Below are 21,732 nucleotides of genomic sequence, written 5' to 3'. Positions count from 1 at the left end.
GCTACAGGTCTCAAAATAGTTAAGGCAACAAATGGCTAAAAAAGCAAGAAAGTTTGAAAAGATTGAGCTGGGAGATGCCCGTGGTCTTCAGGCCCTCAGATGACCCTGCATCACTCATTGGCATGTTTGTGTCAAAGACTTTACCAAATGGGCCCAGGAATACTTCCAGAAACCACTGTCGGTAAACACAATCCGCCGTGCCATCTGCAGATGCCAACTAAATCTCTAAAATGCAAAACGGAAGCCATATGCGAACATGGTCCAGAAGCACCGTCGTGTCCTGTGGGCCAAGCCTCATTTAAAATGGACTCTTTCAAAGTGGAAAAGTGTTCTGTTGTCAGACGAGTCCAAGTTGACATTCTTGTTGGAAATCATAGATGCCGTGTCCTCCAGGCTAAAGAGGAGGGACACCTTCCAGCGTGTTATCAGAGTTCAGTTCAAAATCCAGCATCTCTGATGGTATAGGGGTGCATAAGTGTATACGGTATGGACAGCTTGCATGTTTTGGAAGACACTATGAATGCTGAAAGTTATATAAAGATTTTAGAGCAACATATTCTCCCCTCCAGACGACGTCTTTTTCAGGGAAGGCCTTGTGTATTTCAGCAGGACAATGCAAAACCACATACTGCAGCTATTACAACAGCATGGCTTTGTCGTAGAAGATTCCAGGTGCTGAATAGGTCTGCTTGCAGTCCAGATCTTTCACCTATAAAGAAAAATACGTCAAAGACGACCACAAACTCTTCAGCAGCTGGAAACCTATATCAGGCAAGAATGGGACCAAATTTCAACACCAAAACTCCAGAAACTCATAACCTCGATGCCCAGACGTCTTCCGGAATTCTGGTTGTAATCTACTGTCAGATGTACTTTTATACATATTTAAAAATGACTTTTTCTTCTAAAAGGTGATGCACCCAGGATATGCTATCCAAAATAAACACAATGGCTGTGGTAAGTCTCTTGAATCACTCCACACTCTTTCTTCTCACATAATAAGATCAATAACACTCAAATCAATATTTCATAATGACCGGCTAGCTGTAGAATATGAGAATAGTACTGGATATTTGGAGAACAGGTTGATTTGAAGATCTAAAACAGAACTGTCAGTCAGAAGAGCGATGCTTAAGGTCAGTAGTGTCATGTCTGTGAAGCAGCCGAGACCCAACTGTCAGTCAAAATGATGGGCGGGGTCAGAGCGATCACCAGAGTCTGGCGTTTTAAAACAAACCGCTATACAGTTTGATAAAAATGAATTCTCAAATACTGAGACAAAATCCCACCAGAGCAGCTTCTCTCCTCCTGGCAGGGTTGCCAGGTCTGCATAACAAACGCACCTAGTTGCTAAGTAGCCTGAATCTGCGGGAAAACCGCAGACTCGGCAACACATCCGTTACTGTATCTGTGTCAAGGATTTCATTTTTTTTTTTTTCTGTCAGTTTACGGCTACTTCTTCATAATTTACAAGCCTGTCCTACTTATTGTTGTGGATTTATAGGCCTATCAGTAAGCGGGGAGACTTCATGACTGTTGCTTATATTTAGGACCCCAAAATTCTTTTTGCAATGCAAACAAATCTCATTTTTATTAATGCAAAAAAGGCATAAAGGTTTTAGGTATCAAAGTAGTTAAATGTATGCTTCTAAAAAAATGCTATTTGGTAGGAAAATATGATTGACTGTCATTAGGCAGTAGTTTCCTTCAGATTCTCCTACATGAACATTCACAGTCAAACTGTAGTTGAACTCTGTAAGAATAATCAATGTGTTTTACTGGAACGCTCTCAATGGAGTTACATAACACAGACATGTTTCATTTCAACACTTGTGCATCTAAGACTGAAATCATTACAGTGCTGCTGCGTTATTCACCTGGAACTAACAAAAATTAAAGATTAATTATCATGCATTTAATAGGACGCATATTGTTCTGTGACTAAAAATATCTCTCTCTGTAGATCTTGACATCAAAGATCAAATGCAACTGGAGAATGTTAGATGAGCTAAATGTCTTAAAAATGTGAAAATGGTAGATGTGGATGGAATGGAAAAATGGAACGAAACGCTACATATTAAAATTGACCAATAACCTGAAAATAAACACCGTCTATAGCCTGATTCCACCTCAATAAAAAGAAATTGTGGTTTATTTATCATAATTGCTACTTTATTTATCATAATTGTGAGTTGAGTTGAAAATCAGTGTCGTTAGTATTAACTAAAGCTATTAAAAATAGTTTCTGTTAATTGAAACAATGCTGAAATAAAATACAATATAAACAGATAAAAAACAGAATACTGCCTTGGCAACAAACTGAAATAAACAAGTTTCTGTTTGCTAAAACTGAAATTAAAAATAAATTAAAGCTAAATATAAATGAAAATGTATTATTTTATGCATATTTAATATGATTTCCATACCAAATACTTAAACATTTAATAAAATGAATACAAAGTTGAGAACTACTGCTCTAGTCAACTTCAAAAACAGAGCTCAAATAAAACAGATAAGAGTGATATGCATCATTTCAGCAGTTTTAGCAAATGCTAAAGTCTAAAAAAAAGTCTATAATTTGATCTCATCAGCGATCCATCCCTTCTTTACATGAATGTACAGAATTATAAGCACCATAATTTCATTTTACTGACATTTACACACACATATGTGAACTCTTTGTAATTATGGCTTAATGTGCCTCTCCAGGGACTCAGTGAAGAAGATAAAGGAAGTAAATATCGTGTCATGTCCCTGAAGTCATTTCACATCTGTGGGAGCTTTGTCAGCGCACAGCCCTCTTGACCTGCGGCTTCTATTGCCTCATCCTTTAGGGAATCTAAAAAAAATAGCGTGTTGTGGTTTATGTTTGGCTTATCATTGATCTGTTCTGCTGCATGTCGCGACCGCCTCGATGAGAAAACGAAAGTGGCTTCAGAACATGTGACGGAGTATTAATCTCACACATCTCAGCCCTTTTTAAAAGGCTTTCTGGTTTTGGACTTTGTCCAGAATAATACATTTAAATCCCAACATTTACTATTATAAAGTAATCTGCAAAGCTGGTTTCAAATCCGCTTTCAGCATCATAATCTGTTCCATATATAAAGCAAGGATCCGTTTCTTTAAATATATGACGACAGTCATTAATGTAACCCAGAATGGGGTCAAGATGATTTAAAGACACTGTGAATCTCCTGCTGTGGGAAACCGTGACCTGTTAGAATGAGTAATGAAAGACGCTTCCTCATGGATGGAGCAGCATCTAGTGGCTCTCAGACCTCTTTAAATCATCCCTGTTGTTTAACATGTCTGCTGACATCTGTCACAGTTGTTATGGCACTGCATGAACAAACTGGCATATTTTTGCTCTCTCCCTATCATAGTTTTCAATTCTTTAAAGTCAACATGAAATTATAACTGTGGATAATTCATCATTGCACATTATTCTTTTTGGTTGACGTCATCAAACCCTCGTATTTTACAATAACCTGTCATATTTACATTTATGCATTTGGCATAAATTATCCAAAGCGACTTACATTGCATTTTATCGGTTCATGGCATGCATTGCCTGGGAATCAAAACCACCTTTTCACTGTCCAATTAATTCCAGATTTATGCATGGGGAGATCATTACAATGAGGTGAAATAATATTAATCATTATTATTATTTCACTCTAATGCTAAAACTCTGTAAGACAATTACTTTATAAATGAATAACATTTAAAATATTGTCGCAGTCAGGCAGAAACAATCTCCATATTGTCATTTTATTTATTTATCTGTGGGTTTTGCAAATATTTAACCAATGAAAAGTATTAAAAAGAGTTTGTGACTAAACCTCGCGACTTCATTGGCTCCTCAAACTGTCAGTCAAACCGCATAACTCCACCTCCTCTATCGACCGTCGCTGCTTGTTTGCAATGCAAAGGCAAATAAAGAACTGGTTCTTTGAATAAGTACAGTGTTTTCTTTGCTCAAGAAACACCGTCTATATGGCTAACGTTTTATGTATTTGAAGAGTTGAGAAATCTAGCATTTGCCGTCGAGTTATAGCCAAAAGTGTCTTAAATAGCCTGTGTGTACCAGCTTCCTTCTTTTAGCCTAACATGAGACTGACAGAATCTCAAATGACAGAAAAACAACGTGCCCCCATAGCTACAGCTACAATAAACTTAATAACCCAACATAATGCAATGCAAAAAATGATTTTGCTTATGTCAAAAGAATTTAAATCCAGCCTTGCCTACAATATCACGTCTCACTTAGAAATGGGTCACATTTTGGGATAAAAGTGGGTTGTGAACACCATATTCATCCTCAAAGATCAAGAACAGGGTCTACAATTGTCAACGTTAGATAATAATTAGTTAATAATAATTATAAAAACTCTACTGTTACTGAAAGGTATTGGAAAATAATGCAAAGTTTAAATATCAATAAGAAATCTGATCTTTGCAATTGACATGAACAAATACAATCAAGATAATCTTCCAAGGCTGTGCATCTTCAAACTATTTTTACTGCAATTACCTTAATATATGCCACTGGTGCCATCAAACTTGGATGGTGAGACAAAATGTTAATTTTGAACCTGTATTCTGTATTGCAAATCCTTCAAAGTAACCTATAGATACTAAATCTTTACTGTCATTTACTGCAAAGCAGCAATATTACCTGTTGTTTTGTTACCTGTACACCAGTAAAGCTGCTGGACGGTGGGAGTTAATGAGCAGAAGGAGTTTATATTGTTTATATTGCACTAAAAATAGTATGCAGAACTGTACACCGTAAACAGCTTATTAAAATTGCAATGCGATTCAATTAAAATTGCACACAGAAATGGAGTAGTATGCTGTTCCCACAGTTGACATGCAGCTTGTGTTGTACACTTTAAAAAATACATGGGTTAAAAACAACCCAAGTTGGGTTGAAAATTTATTTAACTCAACTATTGTTTAAAAATGACTATATGTCTGGCTTAAAATGAACCTTAAATGTGATGGAAATTAAAAATCAGACCCAATTATTGGAGGCAACAATAATAAGAAAAAGATGAACTTTTATTAATAAGCAATTTAATAAATGTTTAATTATTATCCATTAAACGTATTAATAAATGTTAATTTCCAACATACTTTGTGTTCATATTAAGCAAGCAGTACAGTAATTATTAAACAATAGTTGAGTTAAATAACACTACTCAGAAGGTTGGGCAAACATGTAACCCAACTGCTGAATTAAATTAACCTAATTGCTGGGTTACAACAACCCATTTGCTGTGTTTGTCCATTTTTCAACCCAACTTGGGTTGTTTTTAACCCAGCATTTTTTTAGAGTGTAAGATGTACTATCACTTCATATTATGTGTTTTGTAACTTTTGATGCAAGTTTTGAGGTTTAAATCCTTGTTTTCATCATTTTGCATTACATTAAATCATCAGTCACAGTGATTCAGCACTCATATAGGCGATCATGTATGCTGTATGACTTATATAATATTCCCACTTTTCTAGACATGGCCTGAATAACACGTCATTAAGGTCACTGCGTCACAGAGATGCTCACGAACATCTGTTTTACTAAAACACTAGATTCATTTTTTTTAACAGGATTTGCCTGCCACAACTCTAATTAGCATCTACTCCACAACATTAATTAAGCGCTTGTGGCCTAAAGAAAAAGCGTTAATTAAGTTTTTAATCATTTGAATGCTCCTTGTACAATATATTCATACAACACAGCTCAGATGAATGAAGCTAATCAAAATTAAACCGATAAAAACAGTGTTTCAGAGAACATTCAAAAGTAACATTCCCATAATGATTGCAAAATGGAATGTTTCCTTAACATCTGCATACTTTTAAACGTTTTAAAAAAACTGTAGAACATTCAGAAACAACATCATTGCCTAATTAGAACTTTCATGGAACAAAATATGTTAATGTTTGGAATGTTCCAAACGTTATTTTTGCTAGCTGGGTAGTTTGTTCACTTGCTGGAAGTTTATTAGTGGTTCTTGGTAATATTAGTTCAAAATCTTTGACTTAGTTCAGCAAGCAACCATCCAGAATCCAGCGATGTCCTAGAACACACGAGCATCATTGGAGCTTTATCACAACAGACCTGTGACCCATTTTCGAGTTTGTGACCCTCTAGTCAAAAGCCACTGTAATAGATCACCTGTATTTGTGTTTGCGTCTGCATGTACTGCTGTTTCTCGCTCTCGTCTCATCTGTCTGCTTCCTTCTCTGAATGAGAGTATAGATTGGTGCTGGATGTGTCTGAGAGCTCAAGGGTGCTCATTAAAAGCAAACTAGCATGCTGCACTTCAATCTGGAGATGTCTGGAGTGTAAATGTGGAAGGATATTGATAGATCTGTCTATAATGTCCTCAGTCTCGATGTCTGTGTAGCAGGAGCAGGTGTGTGATGAACATAGCAGGATAAACATGATGAGAAACATTGCTAGGGATGACAAATGATACTCACAACCCAATGTACGGCCATAACATGATGTATTTTGATTGCAAACTGGATATTTAACACATACACACATAGCAGGTTGGGACTTTTATCCATGAGGAACTGACAGGATCGTGCAAAGACTCTCTAATTGTTTGGTTACCAACATTCTTCAAAATATATGTTCTTTTGTGTACAGCAGAAGAAAGAAATTCATACAGGTTTGGATCATCTTGAAAGTGAGTAAATAATGACAGAATTTTCATTTTTTGAGTGAACTATCCCTTTAAATATCTGAACACAGCTGTTTTGTTGAAAGCACTTATATTAGGATTTGATTCCCGTATGTGTGCACATAGGTTAACGTCAGCGTCTCTAGCCGTCGGATTGGTTCGTGCGCAGAGCTCATGACCCATTTTGGTTCAGTGGAATTCCGAGACTCATTGCCCTTCCCAACAGAGCACAGGTGCGGATCAGAACACGCTCCACAAACACTGGATCATCAGGGGGGAATCGCAGCCCCTCGGCGCTCTTGATGTGTCAATGCCACACGTGCAACATCAGCCTCTCGAAAAACACAACACTACATTTATAATGCTGAAGTGGATGATTCTTGTTTTAAGCATGATTTCACTTCATTTTTATACATTTTTCAAAATCAAGACTTGATATTTTAAGGCATTTTGCTTCTCAAGAAAATGTATCTTGATGTAAAAATGTCAAGTAATAAAATATTTTTTTTAGCAGTGCATAATCAAGGCACGGAATTTCAAAATGTGATATAATTCCCAATTACCATTTCCCTGACATTTCACAACATTTCCATATTATCCACACAAAAAAGGGCCTATTTTTGAACCAATGCATCTAAGAAACAAATACATCCCATGGGCAAACAAAGTATATCAAAAGCATAATTCAGGGACAAAAGAAAGCTGCTCTGGGCCTGTGAGTGGTTTCTTTAGGGTACATCAGTTTTCGACTACATTATCAAGTACTATCAAGCTCACTTCAAAGGCTTCAGGTAAACCTTATGGTTTCAGTACACAGCTAAAAGCTCTGAAGCCTAAAATCACCATACATTATGCAAAGTACTAAAGAGGCCTTTTCTCATTATCAAACATAAAACAGCCCACATTTATGTATACTGAGGCAATACTGGCTCGCTTTGATCATGGGGGCCAGTCACACAAACACACACATTTACATATAATACTTTTATAACACATTTATATATAAATACTTGCTATTTTTTTGCAGTACGGTCCATCAAAATCTCTTTAGCTCCAAAAACTAGTGAGCTGCATAAGCAGTTGCACTGGGTTATTATCGTTAACTAAAATAAAAATAAAAAACTGTGGCGTCTTTCGTAAGCATTGAAGCACACGAGACAGGAATAGCAAACTTAATCCATTTTGTTTACTCCTTCACTTCCATTCTCACACATGACATCACTTCAACAGTTCTGTCTTCCTCTTTCAAAGTAGTAGTCAATAAAATATAAATAAGTGCTTCAAGTGCATTAAAGACTAGGTATTATGTTTTAATTAGCAAGCCTGTAACCATCTCTATCATAGATGGAAAAGACCATTTACAGACAATTTACCATAGGAAATATGTGGTTTGTAAAGCTTTTTAACAGTTATCAAGGTTGAGCCAAAAACCTAGCACTAGTTCGCCAAAGTTGTTTTTTGAAATAATCTCCAATATTTATCGAACGATGGATAGCGGCATTCCTAGAGGCAAAGATGCTGAGAATGAGTAGTTCAACTATGTGGTATGAATGTTGGGGGCGTGTGCACAAAAATTGCACAATATACAATCCTTTACGCACATAAAAAACTACATTTTTCTACATTTTTTAGGATTTTCTTTCAAATTTCTCACAAGCCTCTATGGCCATGATCCAAACAGGCCCAATCGGCCTCCATTAACCTTGCCTGATAGCTGCTCAAACTTCATTGGCCACCACCACCATTTTTTGAGATACCCGAATATCCTTAAAGGCAGTCTTGGCACCTTGATCAAAGGCACCGCATGCCAATTTTCAAGGTAATCAGACTTCGGGTTGCATAGTTATAGCCATTTTTAAGTTTTTTCCATGTTATAGCACCACCAAGTTTCCAGTCGCCGCATCCTTTTTCATGCGAACACAGAATGAGCTCTTACATAGGTGTGCCAATTTTGATGAAAATATCTAATTCTGTTCATGAGTTATGGCCATTTTAGTAAAAGTGGCTCCGCCCACTTCGAACGTTTTGGCGCGCCCATAGGAACTGTGAATCGAAATTTCAACTTTTTTTTGATAATTTTTTGACTCCAGAGAATCTTGCTGCACTGGTTTGGTTCCAATCAGGCCAGAAACCTAGGACTAGTTCGCAAAAGTAGGTTTTTCGAACAAATCCAAAATACCCGAAAATTTAAACCTTAAGCCAAAGATTCCAACGATATAAGACACTTCAGCCTAACGGTTTAGGAGTTAAGAGCCATTTGCCTTGGTGATGTTGTAGACGGTGTGAGAACTACCAGCCTTCCAAATTTCAAGTCTCTACGACTTATGGTTTGGTTCGCCCGATCACTTTTAGGGGAGAATGCCAATCCTTGGAAATTTTAACAATTACGATAGGGTTTCAGCGCTACGCACTTGAACTCCTAAAAATCACTTCTGGTTTTACAATTGAGTCACAATGCATGTGGTGCCGCCTAAAAACAAGGGTTCTTACAACTTTAAAATGCAGTCTACGAAGGTTGCTCGCTTGGATGGAACAGAGCTTGAAAGTGAATGTCCGGTTTGCTATGAGAACTTTATTGGGATTTTAAGCTGTCAAAACGAAGACCTCAAATCTCCCATCGCTCACCCTGACAAAACAAAAACAGCTCAGCTGCACAAACTGGCAGATGTTGTTTTGCAAAGACTCAAAAAAGGCCCCGGTTTCCTGGAATCCAGTGTTATTTCACCCAGCGTGCCGAACGCTCGTCTCCCTGTGGAGCGAAGGTGCCTGTGGAGTGAAAGGGGCGAGGGAGGTCACGAATGGAGAACGCAAGACACTCTGCACACACCTTATCTCGCTCTGTATGTTTGTTCAGATGGGCCGATAAACTCTTCCTCCCACATACACTCCTACTGATATTCATTAGCGCTTCACTTTATGACTCGAGCTGCTGAGCGCTTCAGGCCATCGATGATAATCTGAATGCATTTTAAATTTCCTCAACTATTTAAAAAAATATGAAACGCAGATCTTCTTTTCTGACAGAAAAGCATCTCTCAGCTAGAATAAGTTTTCATAATAAATAAACTGGGTTTTTGAATGCTGGATATTTTCTAAGTTGCATAGCAAATGTGCTTCAGTTTTTAAAAGGATGCAAGTGTGTTTTTGGGGTAGAATGTTCTCAGAACTTTAGCTAACGTTCTGGCAAGGTTCTTTCAAAGATATGTACAAATGTTCTTCTAGTAACATTAATAGACTATTCCTTTAAAGTTATTTGGTCATTAATAATGTTCTCAAAAACATTTATACATCATTCATGGAATGTTTTTTTCTGAAATGTTTCACTGGATGTTCATCTAAAGTTTTTTAAATGTTGCAACTTGTTTTAGAATCTTCAGAGAGTATTCAAAAGTAATATTCCATAATGTTAGCAAAATGATAAAATGGAATGTTCCCCTTACATAAAACCAAATGATACATTTTAGTGTATCATTTTTTGAAGGTTTAGGGAACATTCAGAAATTAGGTTTTTATATCTTAATGGGAATGTTAGCAAAATGTTCTTGGAACATAGGCGGGATTGTGCTGCTTGAAAATTCATTTTTGAATCCAGATCTCTGGCTGACTGAAACTGGTCTGTGTTTTGGTCTATCCGTTGAGTTCAACAAGCATTCAGGTCTCTGCAGCTGAAAAGAAACTTCTGAACAGTGTTGCCACTACCACACTAGACAACAGAGTTGATTTTTAGGGGCCAAGCACAGAAGGAGCAATGGCACCTGTTGTATCCGTTGGCGTTATTATTAGTCTATGCATATATTAGCCTATGGCGTATATTAGTCTATGGCAGCCCATAGAACCGCTTGCGGGAAAGTTATGAAATTTGGCACACTGATAGAAAACAGTCCCAAAATTAACTACAGCAAATATGGTTGTAAGGAGGTTAGTAGATATGGGAAGAAGGAGGCGGGAACCGGCGAACATTGAACGTAACTTTTAATGTAAAATAAACAAAGAACAAAACGAAAGTAATGCCGGCAGACCCTCGCGGACGTCTGCCGGCCACACAAACATAACAAAACATAAAATAAAGTCCAGGCCTGGTCCTCTCTCGTCTTTCATTGTAGTCGCTCCTCCTTTTATGCCTCCGGAGCTCCTCCGTGAGAGACTCGAGGCCGGCACGCCTCGCAGGTGACGCTCATTATCACTCGCGTCACCGGCCTCGCGCCGTTCCCTCACGGCTCTCGCCCGCCCTGCTCGTCACAATGGTGTATTTAGATCAAACTCTCTAGAGCCACCACTTGTCCAAAAATTCACTCATTACTAGTTTCTAGTAATCGTGAAGACCTTGATTAGCTGGATCAGGTGTGTTTGATTAGGGTTGGAGCAAAACTGTGCAGAGCTGTGGCCCTCCAGGGATTGAGTTTGAGACCACTGCTTTATTGTATTCAGATCAAACTTGGTACATGTCATCACAAGCGTGATCTGAGGTTACATGCTGCATTTTGGCTTAGCACCACCTACTGGTCCGGAGATAGCAATTTTTTTTGCTTATAACTTCCAAACGGTTTGGCCAAAAATGATAAAACTTCAGGGCAGCATGTGGAGTTGAATGATATCCAGTTTTACCATATCAGCCATTTTGCAATTTGTAGCAAAATGCTATATTTTTTTAATGCATTAGTGTATCATTACGAAACTCTGTATGGGTCATCAGCACGATGCTCTGAGGGAACCTGAGAAATGTCAAGACAGCGCCAATGAATGGTGAAATCAAATATTCATATGCTCACACACCTTTTGATGTGGTTGACTTATTTTCATGGGAGTCCTGAATCCTTGCCGAGTCGAACGATACCTAACATGCTAGGTTTCAACTTATGGTTTGTGCAACGCTGCGATTTAGCGTTAAAACAACTTTCGCGAATATCTTTGAAACCATTAGTCTGATCGAGACAAAACCACCGTAGGAAATTCGGAACAGGTCATTGGCAATAATTAATTTAAAGCCCAAATGCCCAAAAAGTGGCAAGAAAATGTAATAAAAGTCAAGCATGGATCATTTTTATGTACTCAAACATGTCTATAATAGATATTTTCACCAAATTTGACACTTTTTGGAGGACACATAAAAAAGTGGGGATTGTGCCTGTTGGTGGCGGTATAAACAAACAAAATATTAAATTGCCACTATCTTCAATAAAGTATATGAAATAAAATGCTGTATTTTACTTATGATTTAACTTCTTGCTTGCTTCTTTGTGCTCGGACCCTTAATGGCTGCTTGCAGATGTATTTTACCTGGTTATTGCATTATAACATTTTGCTTCCAGGCCAACTTTACGCTCATTTTCTCTTAAATGCTTGTCACATGGCTTCAGCACACTGTCTGCGTGACTTCATGTTAGCTTTTCTCAGAAATGACGTCCTTCTAGCCGCTTCCCCAAGAGGTGAATCTGTGAATTGTTAAAGACACTGTTGATGTCTGGACAGTTTTGGCCATTTCAGCCACTTACATGTCAAATCTGTCTCGAAAAATGTCAGCTTTTTGCTTCTCTAAGCAAAAACAATTCAGGGAAGAACTTTCAGTTGAGTCAGTGTTTATAATAGACATTAGTTTCACTGTTTATCACTGTGAAACAATCCGTACTGTATAAAGCGCTTTATAAAGGTGACGTGACCCTTATCTTTTTACAACCTTCTTTCGAAGTTCATCTCAGCTCACTGATCTTTATAAAAGACTCTACATGTGAACTCAAACAATAAGTCTGTGCAACTCAGCTGGAGTTTTAATGATTTTAACCTTTTTAAAGGAACTTATTCACAATGTTTCAAAGCAGCTTTACAGGAAATCATGCTGTTAATGTTTATAATATCTCAAAATCTTATAGTCGCATTTAGCAGATCAGAGCTGGATGATTATAAAGTTTACATTTTGCAACAATACAAGCAATCAAAGATTTGCTATATAGTATATATATTGCTTTACAAAAGTGCAGAGTACATATGCAGATAAAGTTGGAGCGATTATATAATTACATTTTGTGACTAAATAAAAAATCAGGTAAAGTGTGTTGGCCATGCATTAACGTCTTCTTCGTATGTTTTTGGCCTGAAACCTCACACAAAAACAACAAAATATTAATTTTAACATGTTGAGGATAAATCCAATTGGATATGCTTTAATTTACATTGTGCAATTAAACAGAATTGGAAATATTTGTTTTGCCAGTACTTCCAGTTCAGTAGCTGTATCCTTTGGGTAAAGAAATTCACATTTTAAAACATTTGAGTCCCGCAGGGTCAAGATCTCAGTGCTGAAGTGAGCAGTATTTCCAGCTGAGAGTGTACGTGTGCAATTACACTCACCATCTAAACATCTGATGTCAAATTCACATGTACATGACCATATATATATGTATGTGCAGAAGGCCTATTCTCAACCTCAACCCCCTAAACATTTCACAGCTAACAATAATGCTGTAGTGCCACCTGTAGGGCTCCGCTCGGCTCTTGCTTGGGCTTCCTCATAACACTGTAGATGAAAACACCCAGACGATCATCAACCGGACATCATAAAACACTGCAGTAATTCATTACTATTCAAGTGAAACTCTGAACAAATGTAACGCCTGTTCCTCTTTGCCACATGCACTCGCTCCACCTTACAGAAGATCTATTGTATTGAGACATGATGACTGGAGGAGGATTCAGTTAAACCAGAGTAGGTGGACGGTCTACATCATGGCAGCACTTTAAGGGGGCGAATGTTTTACAGTTTGCATGTGAACGTGACATTTTAAACCAGTGCAGATTTGTGGGTGTTTTCTGGCTTGTTTTGTCTCTGTTGAATCAGTCGACACAAAGACAATAACTGATGATATCACTTGTAACTAAATCCAGGACTAAATCCAGATCAGTGAAGAATCAAGGGTCTGGTGTTGGTGAAATGGAAACCATCATTTGCATGGCCAAAATCTTTTTTTCCAAGCAGTGCTGACATCATGGATATTCAGACATGTGAAAGGTCACCATCTAATACAACACATATTTATGGGTATGAGCAAAAACATGACAGATAGAGAGAGATTTGCAATGTCCACAGCTATTATCTATATATTTACATAAATAAACACTCACAAAAAAACCTTTCACAACCAAGTGTAATGTTGTTGCGCCCTCTAATGGGGACTTTGCATTTGCTATAAAAATGTAATGCATTAAAACTGACATTTGAATATTATCATAATCCATTACACCAATATAATATAATTTTTAAATATTTTAAAATGTCTTTTATATTTAAGAGTTATTGCATATAAAGATCAAGGGGATATATATATATATATATATATACAGTACAGTCCAAAAGTTTGGAACCACTAAGATTTTTAATGTTTTTAAAAGAGGTTTCGTCTGCTCACCAAGGCTACATTTATTTAATTAAAAATACAGTAAAAACGGTAATGTAGTAAACTTAAGTTCGTAGTGGGGAAGGAAGTGGTCAGGGACGACGAACAACTGGTGACTGAGTCTTTATTGAATGTCAAACAGAAGGACTGTGCAACGCACAACAACGAAAATAAACAATCCACAAAGGGCTTCACTCCAGGTTCGGTATACACTATCCACAAGGGCTTCACTCCACGTTGGGCTTACACTATCCACAAGGGCTTCACTCCACGAACCTCGACTCGACTCAGTCAACAGTTCCCCTCTCTCTCACACACTCCTGCTTCTCACGGCGTTTTGTCCTGTCTCCGCGCCAATCACTGCAATGAGAAACAGGTGTTCGTGATTTGTATTCAAGCCACTCACTTACCACGCGTCTCCCGCCATTCTCTCCGGTTGCAGACCTCGCTGAACCACGCCCCCCTCGCCACATACCCCCACCGCCCGACTCAGGCCGGGGAGCCGTCCGGCCTGCAGCCCCCCCCCCCCCCCCCATTTCTGGAGAGGAAATCGGCCACAGCCATCCGAACACCCGGCCTGTGGACCACCTTGAACTTAAAAGGCTGTAGAGCCAGATACCAACGAGTGATCCGCGCGTTGGTATCCTTCATGCGGTGGAGCCACTGCAGGGGAGCATGGTCCGAACAGAGAGTGAATTCCCGTCCCAGGAGATAATAGCGGAGGGTGAGGACGGCCCACCTGATAGCCAGACACTCTTTTTCTACGGTACTGTACTTAGCTTCTCTCTTAGAGAGCTTACGGCTAATGTACAGTACCGGCCGCTCCTCACCCTCTATCTCCTGGAACAGGACAGCACCCAGCCCTCTGTCCGACGCGTCAGTCTGCAATAGAAAGGGGAGAGAAAAGTCAGGAGAGTGAAGTAGTGGCCCGCCACACAGAGCAGCCTTTACTTGGGTGAAGGCCTGCTGGCACAGCTCCGTCCACTGGACCGTATCTGGAGCATCCTTTTTAGTTAGATCAGTCAACGAGCTGGTGAGGGCCGAATAGTTAGGTACAAACCTTCTGTAGTATCCCGCCAGCCCGAGGAACTGTCTAACCTCCTTTTTGGTCTTGGGGCGCGGACAGGTCGCAATCGCTGCCGTCTTGTCAATTTGGGGACGCACCTGCCCATGCCCCAAGTGGAAGCCCAGATACTTTACCTCCACGCGCCCAATTGCACACTTCTTCGGGTTGGCCGTGAGCCCAGCCCCTCTCAGCGATCTCAGGACGGCCCTCACATGCTGCATATGCCGCTGCCAATCGTTACTATAGATAATAATATCATCTAGATAGGCAGCCGCATACGCAGCATGGGGCCGGAGAATCTTATCCATGAGTCGCTGAAAGGTAGCCGGTGCCCCGAACAGCCCGAACGGAAGCGTAACGAATTGGTGTAATCCGAACGGCGTCGTGAAAGCTGTCTTTTCTTTGGATAAAGGCGACAAGGGGATCTGCCAGTACCCTTTCGTTAAGTCCAGTGTCGAATAAAATCGAGCCGCACCTAGCCGGTCAAGCAATTCGTCCACCCGCGGCATTGGATACGCGTCGAATTTCGACACTGCATTCACCCTGCGATAATCCACACAGAAACGAACCGAGCCGTCGGTCTTAGGGACCAAAACTATCGGGCTCGCCCAGTTACTGCTGGACTCTTCTATTACTCCCATTTTCAGCATTGCCTCTAATTCGTCCTGAACTACCTTTTTTTTGTGTTCAGGTAACCTATACGGCCGGCTGCGAACCACCACGCCCGGCTCCGTCTCGACATGGTGCTGAATAAGGTTCGTACGCCCCGGCAGGGGAGAGAACACGTCTGCAAATTCCTTTTGCAATTTGGATAAATCAGTGAGCTGGGAGGGCGAGAGGTGATCTCCCCCGGGACCAGCTCGAGATTTTGAGTTTTTACATTCGCCTATGGACCGAGATCATCCTCCCCACTAATCACCGTCGCCAGCATCACTGATTATGCCTCATTACATTTTTTTAGTAGGTTGAGGTGATAGATTTGACGTGCCCCCTCCTGTCGGACCGTACCACCTCGTAATCGAGCTCGCCGACTTGCCGTGTGACCTCAAAGGGTCCTTGCCACTTTGCAAGTAATTTCGAACTGGAAGTAGGGAGCAATACAAGCACTTTTTCCCCCGGTGCGAATTTACGTAGGTTAGACCGTCTGTTATACAGTTGGCTCTGTCTGTGCTGGGCCTGTAACAAATTCTCCATTGATAGCCGCCCCAAAGTGTGGAGTTTTGATCGCAAGTCCAGCACATACTGAATTTCATTTTTGGCCTGAGATGGTCCATCCTCCCAAGTTTCCCTGAGGACATCCAGCACCCCACGGGGCTGGCGCCCAAAGAGAAGCTCGAAGGGGGAAAACCCCGTGGAGGCTTGCGGGACTTCTCGCACTGTGAATAACAGAGGTTCCAACCACTTATCCCAATTTTTGGCGTCCTCTTGCACGAACTTACGAATCATGGATTTAAGCGTGCGATTAAAACGTTCGACCAGCCCGTCCGTTTGTGGGTGAAAGATGCTGGTACGAACCGATTTAATGCCCAATAATTCGTACAGTTCGCGTAACGTGCGTGACATAAACGCCGTGCCTTGATCAGTGAGGATTTCTTTTGGAATCCCCACCCGGGAGATTAAGCGAAACAGTGCATCCGCAACACTTTTAGCAGAAATGTTGCGGAGAGCCACTGCTTCAGGATATCGTGTTGCATAATCAACAATGACTAATGCAAAGCGATGTCCAATTGCTGATCGTTCTAATGGCCCGATGAGGTCCATACCAATTCTCTCGAAGGGGACCTGCATTAAGGGAAGTGGGCGCAATGGCGCTTTTAGGGTGGCCGGTGGGTTCACCAACTGGCATTCACGACAAGACGCGCACCACCTGCGTACATTCTCGTGAATGCCCGGCCAGAAAAACCGGGTCATGAGACGATTTAGTGTCGCTGCCTGTCCCAAATGCCCCGCCATTGGATTAGAATGAGCCGCGTGGAAAAGCATTTCCCTGCGGCTCTTTGGCACTAATAACTGGGTTGTATCTTCTTTTGTCTGAGTGTCTTGGGTCACTCGATACAACCTATCTTTTATAATCGCGAAATATGGGTAAGCAAGCGGACGTCCAGGCTGGAGAGGCTGACCATCAATCATCGAGACCCTATCAAAAGCATTTTTTAATGTCTCATCCTGAGACTGCTCCAGGGGAAAATCATCGCGTTCCGGAAGAATTAGTCTTCCGGCTTCACTCAGATCCCCTGCAGCAGAACTCTCCGGTCTCTGATCAGTCTCTCCGACCTGCACTCGCGCTTGCTCACCCCGCGTTCTTTCCCCCCAAGAGGCATCCGAGCATAGACATCCCAATAATTGTTTAAACGCGGGCCAATCCGTCCCCAAAATTATCGGATGCCGGAGGTGCGGGTTAACTGCCACCTCAACACTATGCTTTTGTCCCCTAAATTTAATTATGACGGACATTACGGGATATCTTACCACATCCCCGTGCACGCACCGAACCCCAACCATGCGGCCTGTATCCAATGCCCCAGACGAAATCAGGCTTTGATGGAGAGAGGTTTGGTTACAGCCCGAGTCCACCAAAGCCTGATAGGTACCCCCCTTGATACTCACAGGTATTTGGTACCCGCCAGCCTGACCAGGGGCGGCCTGAGGATCGTCGGGGACCCGGATCACCGTCCCGACCTCCATAACCGGACATTTATCCACAAAATGATCCGGATCCCCGCACCGCCAACAGGCCGGCCCAGACCTGCCCGCCGCTCCAGTGGCAGAGAGTGGGCTGAATACATGGCGCGGAGAGAGGGGGGAAGCAGGAGCGGGGTCCGCCCCGGCAGCAGGGAGTCCCGCCCCCCTGGGCGGGGCTCTGGGTCCGTAGGAAGGTGCCTGTCCCGTTCCGCCCCGCCCTCGGGGCGGAACACGAGGTGGGCCGGGCGGACGAGACCTAGGGAAAGGGACAGGTCTAGAGAGAGAGGGGGACAAAAGAGAGGGAGAGAGAGAGGCAGCTGGAAGGGGTTCGCCGCCCCCTTGGCACGCCACCAGATGATCCTCCGCCAGTTGGATGGCTGAGTCCAGCGACGTGGGGCGGTGGCACTGGACCCACTCGGCCGTCTTTTCCGGGAGCCGAGTGATGAATTGCTCCAGCACCACGCGATCGACGACCAGGTCCACGTCGCTTCCCTCAGCCAGCAACCATTTGCGGCACGAGTCCCGGAGCTGCTGGGCCAACGTGAAGGGCCGGCCGGACTCACCCAGGTCGAGGGAGCGAAAGCGCTGTCGGTGCTGCTCCGGGGTCCGACCGACCCGCTGGATGATGGCCCGTCGTAGGTCTTCATAGACCAGGAGGTTCGGGACGGGGAGCTGCTGTGCCGCCACCTGTGCTTCTCCTGAGAGGAGCGGGACCAGCCTCATCGACCACTGGTCCCGCGGCCATTTACACGCCTCCGCGGATCTCTGGAAGAGGTCTAAGAACACCTCTGGATCATCCAGTGGGCCCATCTTATTTAAGGGCAGGTGGACAGGCACAGCGGGCGGTTCGATGGGCTCCCGGGGAACCTCCCGGTCAATCCAGCTCCGGAACGCCTCGCGGTCCTCCTGCTGGGTCTGTAGGATGGCTTGAAAACACCGCTCCTGGTCGCCTCTTAACTCCAGCAGGGCCTGTTGTTGTTCGCGGTGCAGGACCGCGAGGGACGCGATGATGTCCGCAAATGTGGCGGAGGACGACGATTGCATGGCGACGTGCACACCGACTTCCTTCCCGGGTTTCGGCACCAGTGTAGTAAACTTAAGTTCGTAGTGGGGAAGGAAGTGGTCAGGGACGACGAACAACTGGTGACTGAGTCTTTATTGAATGTCAAACAGAAGGACTGTGCAACGCACAACAACGAAAATAAACAATCCACAAAGGGCTTCACTCCAGGTTCGGTATACACTATCCACAAGGGCTTCACTCCACGTTGGGCTTACACTATCCACAAGGGCTTCACTCCACGAACCTCGACTCGACTCAGTCAACAGTTCCCCTCTCTCTCACACACTCCTGCTTCTCACGGCGTTTTGTCCTGTCTCCGCGCCAATCACTGCAATGAGAAACAGGTGTTCGTGATTTGTATTCAAGCCACTCACTTACCACGCGTCTCCCGCCATTCTCTCCGGTTGCAGACCTCGCTGAACCACGCCCCCCTCGCCACAGGTAATATTGTGAAATATTATTACAATTTAAAATAACTGTGTACTATTTAAATATATTTCACAAAGTAATGTATTCCTGTGATCAAAGCTGAATTTTCAGCATCATTACTCCAGTCTTCAGTGTCACATGATCCTTCAGAAATCATTCTAATATGCTGATCTGCTGCTCAAGAAACATTTATGATTATTTTCAATGTTGAAAACAGTTTTGTACTTTTTTTTTTCAGGATTCCTTGATGAATAGAAAGTTCAAAAGAACAGCATTTATCTGAAACACAAAGCTTCTGTAGCATTATACACTACCGTTCAAAAGTTTGGGGTCAGTAAGAATTTTTATTTTTATTTTTTTGAAAAGAAATTAAAGAAATTAATACTTTTATTCAACAAGGATGCATTAAATCAGTCAAAAGTGGCAGTAAAGACATTTATAATGTTACAAAAGATTAGATTTCAGATAAACACTGTTCTTTTGAACTTTCTATTCATCAAATAATCCTGAAAAAAAATATTGTACACAAATATTTTGTACAATTGTACACATTAAATGTTTCTTGAGCAGCAGATCAGCATATTAGAATGATTTCTGAAGGATCATGTGACACTGAAGACTGGAGTAATGATGCTGAAAATTCAGCTTTGATCACTGGAATAAATTACTTTGTGAAATATATTTAAATAGAAAACAGTTATTTTAAATTGTAATAATATTTCACAATATTACTGTTTTTTACTGTATTTTTAATTAAATAAATGTAGCGTTGGTGAGCAGACGAAACTTCTTTTAAAAACATGAAAAATCTTAGTGGTTCAAAACTTTTGGACTGTACTGTATAATATATATATATATATACACACACACACATATATATATATATATATATATATATATATATATATATATATATATATATATATATATATATATATATATACTGCCCCCTAAAAGTTTGGAAACACGGCAAAGTGTGGTTTTGGACTATATCAGCATAAATCCTTATCATTTTTTGGTACAAATACATTACAGTAACTTGACATTATCATTGAAGACCAGCAATAATAATTTTGATTTTGATTGCTTAATAATGGCAATATATACATGTCAAAGTCAGACATGCCCCCTTTCGTAGTTTGTGTTGTCCCTTATCAAAACAAAATGATCACAAATTAAAAAGGATTAATGCCAGTATTGTCCAAAACCCCACTTTTCTAGGGCGTTTCCAAACTTTTGGAGGGCAGCGTAATATATATACACACACACACACACACACACATGTTTGTTTTTGTGAATTGTGGGGACTTTCCATAGACTTCAATGCATTTTACACTGAACAAACTGTACATTCTATCCCCCTACCCTGCCCCTACCCCTAAACCTAACCCTCACAGGAAACTGTGCAAACTTTTACTTTTTCACAAAAACTCATTCTATATGATTTATAAACCCATTTACATTGTGGGGACCGCTGGCTGGTCCCCACGATGTAGGTGAACTCAGGTTTATATTACATCATGGGGACATTTGGTCCCCACAATGTAATATAAACAAAAGCACACACACACACACACACACACACACACACACACACACACACACACACACACACACACACATATAATCCTTCTATAATGTTCACCAACTCTCTAGAACTGGTCTATATATATCCTTGATCACACACACACACACACACACACACACACACACACACACACACACACACACACACACACACACACACACACACACACACACACACACACACACACACACACACACACACACACACACACACACACACACACACCCTTCTATAATGTTCATCAGCTTTCTAGAGCTGCCCTGTGCCTTTAAAGGAGTTATTTCGTGACCTGGATGCGTTGCGCGATTGGTCATCTGGAGAAATGCGATTATTGGGAGGAAAATTTTGTCAGCTAAAAATTATTTCGCATGAAATAAGTTATTCTTCTAGGGGGCGCTATATGGCACAAAAACCACTGAGCCGCATTTAAATCTCAAGACGTATTTTTGATAATTGGAGCCTAGAAAGTAGAGTATTATAATCATCTATTAATTCCAAATATACGGATTATATGCAATAAAAAAAAAAAATCCCAATTTTACATCACAATTATTAATTCTCACAGCGCTGAGAAAAGTAACATGTACCACGTGACAAATGTTGTTAATAAACTGTTTCATTATATCTAATAATAGTCTATTAAATGAATAATTGAACATCATTACAATCTTTTTATAGTTTAAATATATAGACATGTAACAGTTAAATGAACAAGTATTACATTAAAGATGGCTGAATACATGTAGAGTGAGTGTAGAGAGCTCCGCCTCCTTTGGAATTCGGTTTCACACTCATTTCCGTTCTACTCAATAATT

General features: G+C 41.1%; 1 protein-coding gene across 1 annotated transcript; it reads right to left on the bottom strand.

Annotated features, from left to right (window-relative positions):
• Positions 1 to 637: 637 nt before the first annotated feature.
• Positions 638 to 21,717, bottom strand: LOC137032944 (uncharacterized). Its single transcript, XM_067404986.1, has 5 exons — positions 21,639 to 21,717; positions 16,817 to 19,228; positions 16,164 to 16,531; positions 14,906 to 14,971; positions 638 to 709 (listed from the first exon to the last, which is right to left on the bottom strand). Exons 2-5 carry the CDS (start codon positions 18,879 to 18,881, stop codon positions 638 to 640), a joined length of 2,571 nt encoding a protein of 856 aa, XP_067261087.1. The 5' UTR covers positions 18,882 to 19,228; positions 21,639 to 21,717.
• Between the last annotated feature and the right edge of the window lie 15 nt (positions 21,718 to 21,732).

The sequence above is a fragment of the Chanodichthys erythropterus genome, chromosome 12 (assembly GCF_024489055.1).
Source record: "Chanodichthys erythropterus isolate Z2021 chromosome 12, ASM2448905v1, whole genome shotgun sequence".
Classification (NCBI taxonomy): Eukaryota; Metazoa; Chordata; class Actinopteri; order Cypriniformes; family Xenocyprididae; genus Chanodichthys; species Chanodichthys erythropterus.
This window is presented reverse-complemented; position numbering and strand designations above follow the sequence as displayed.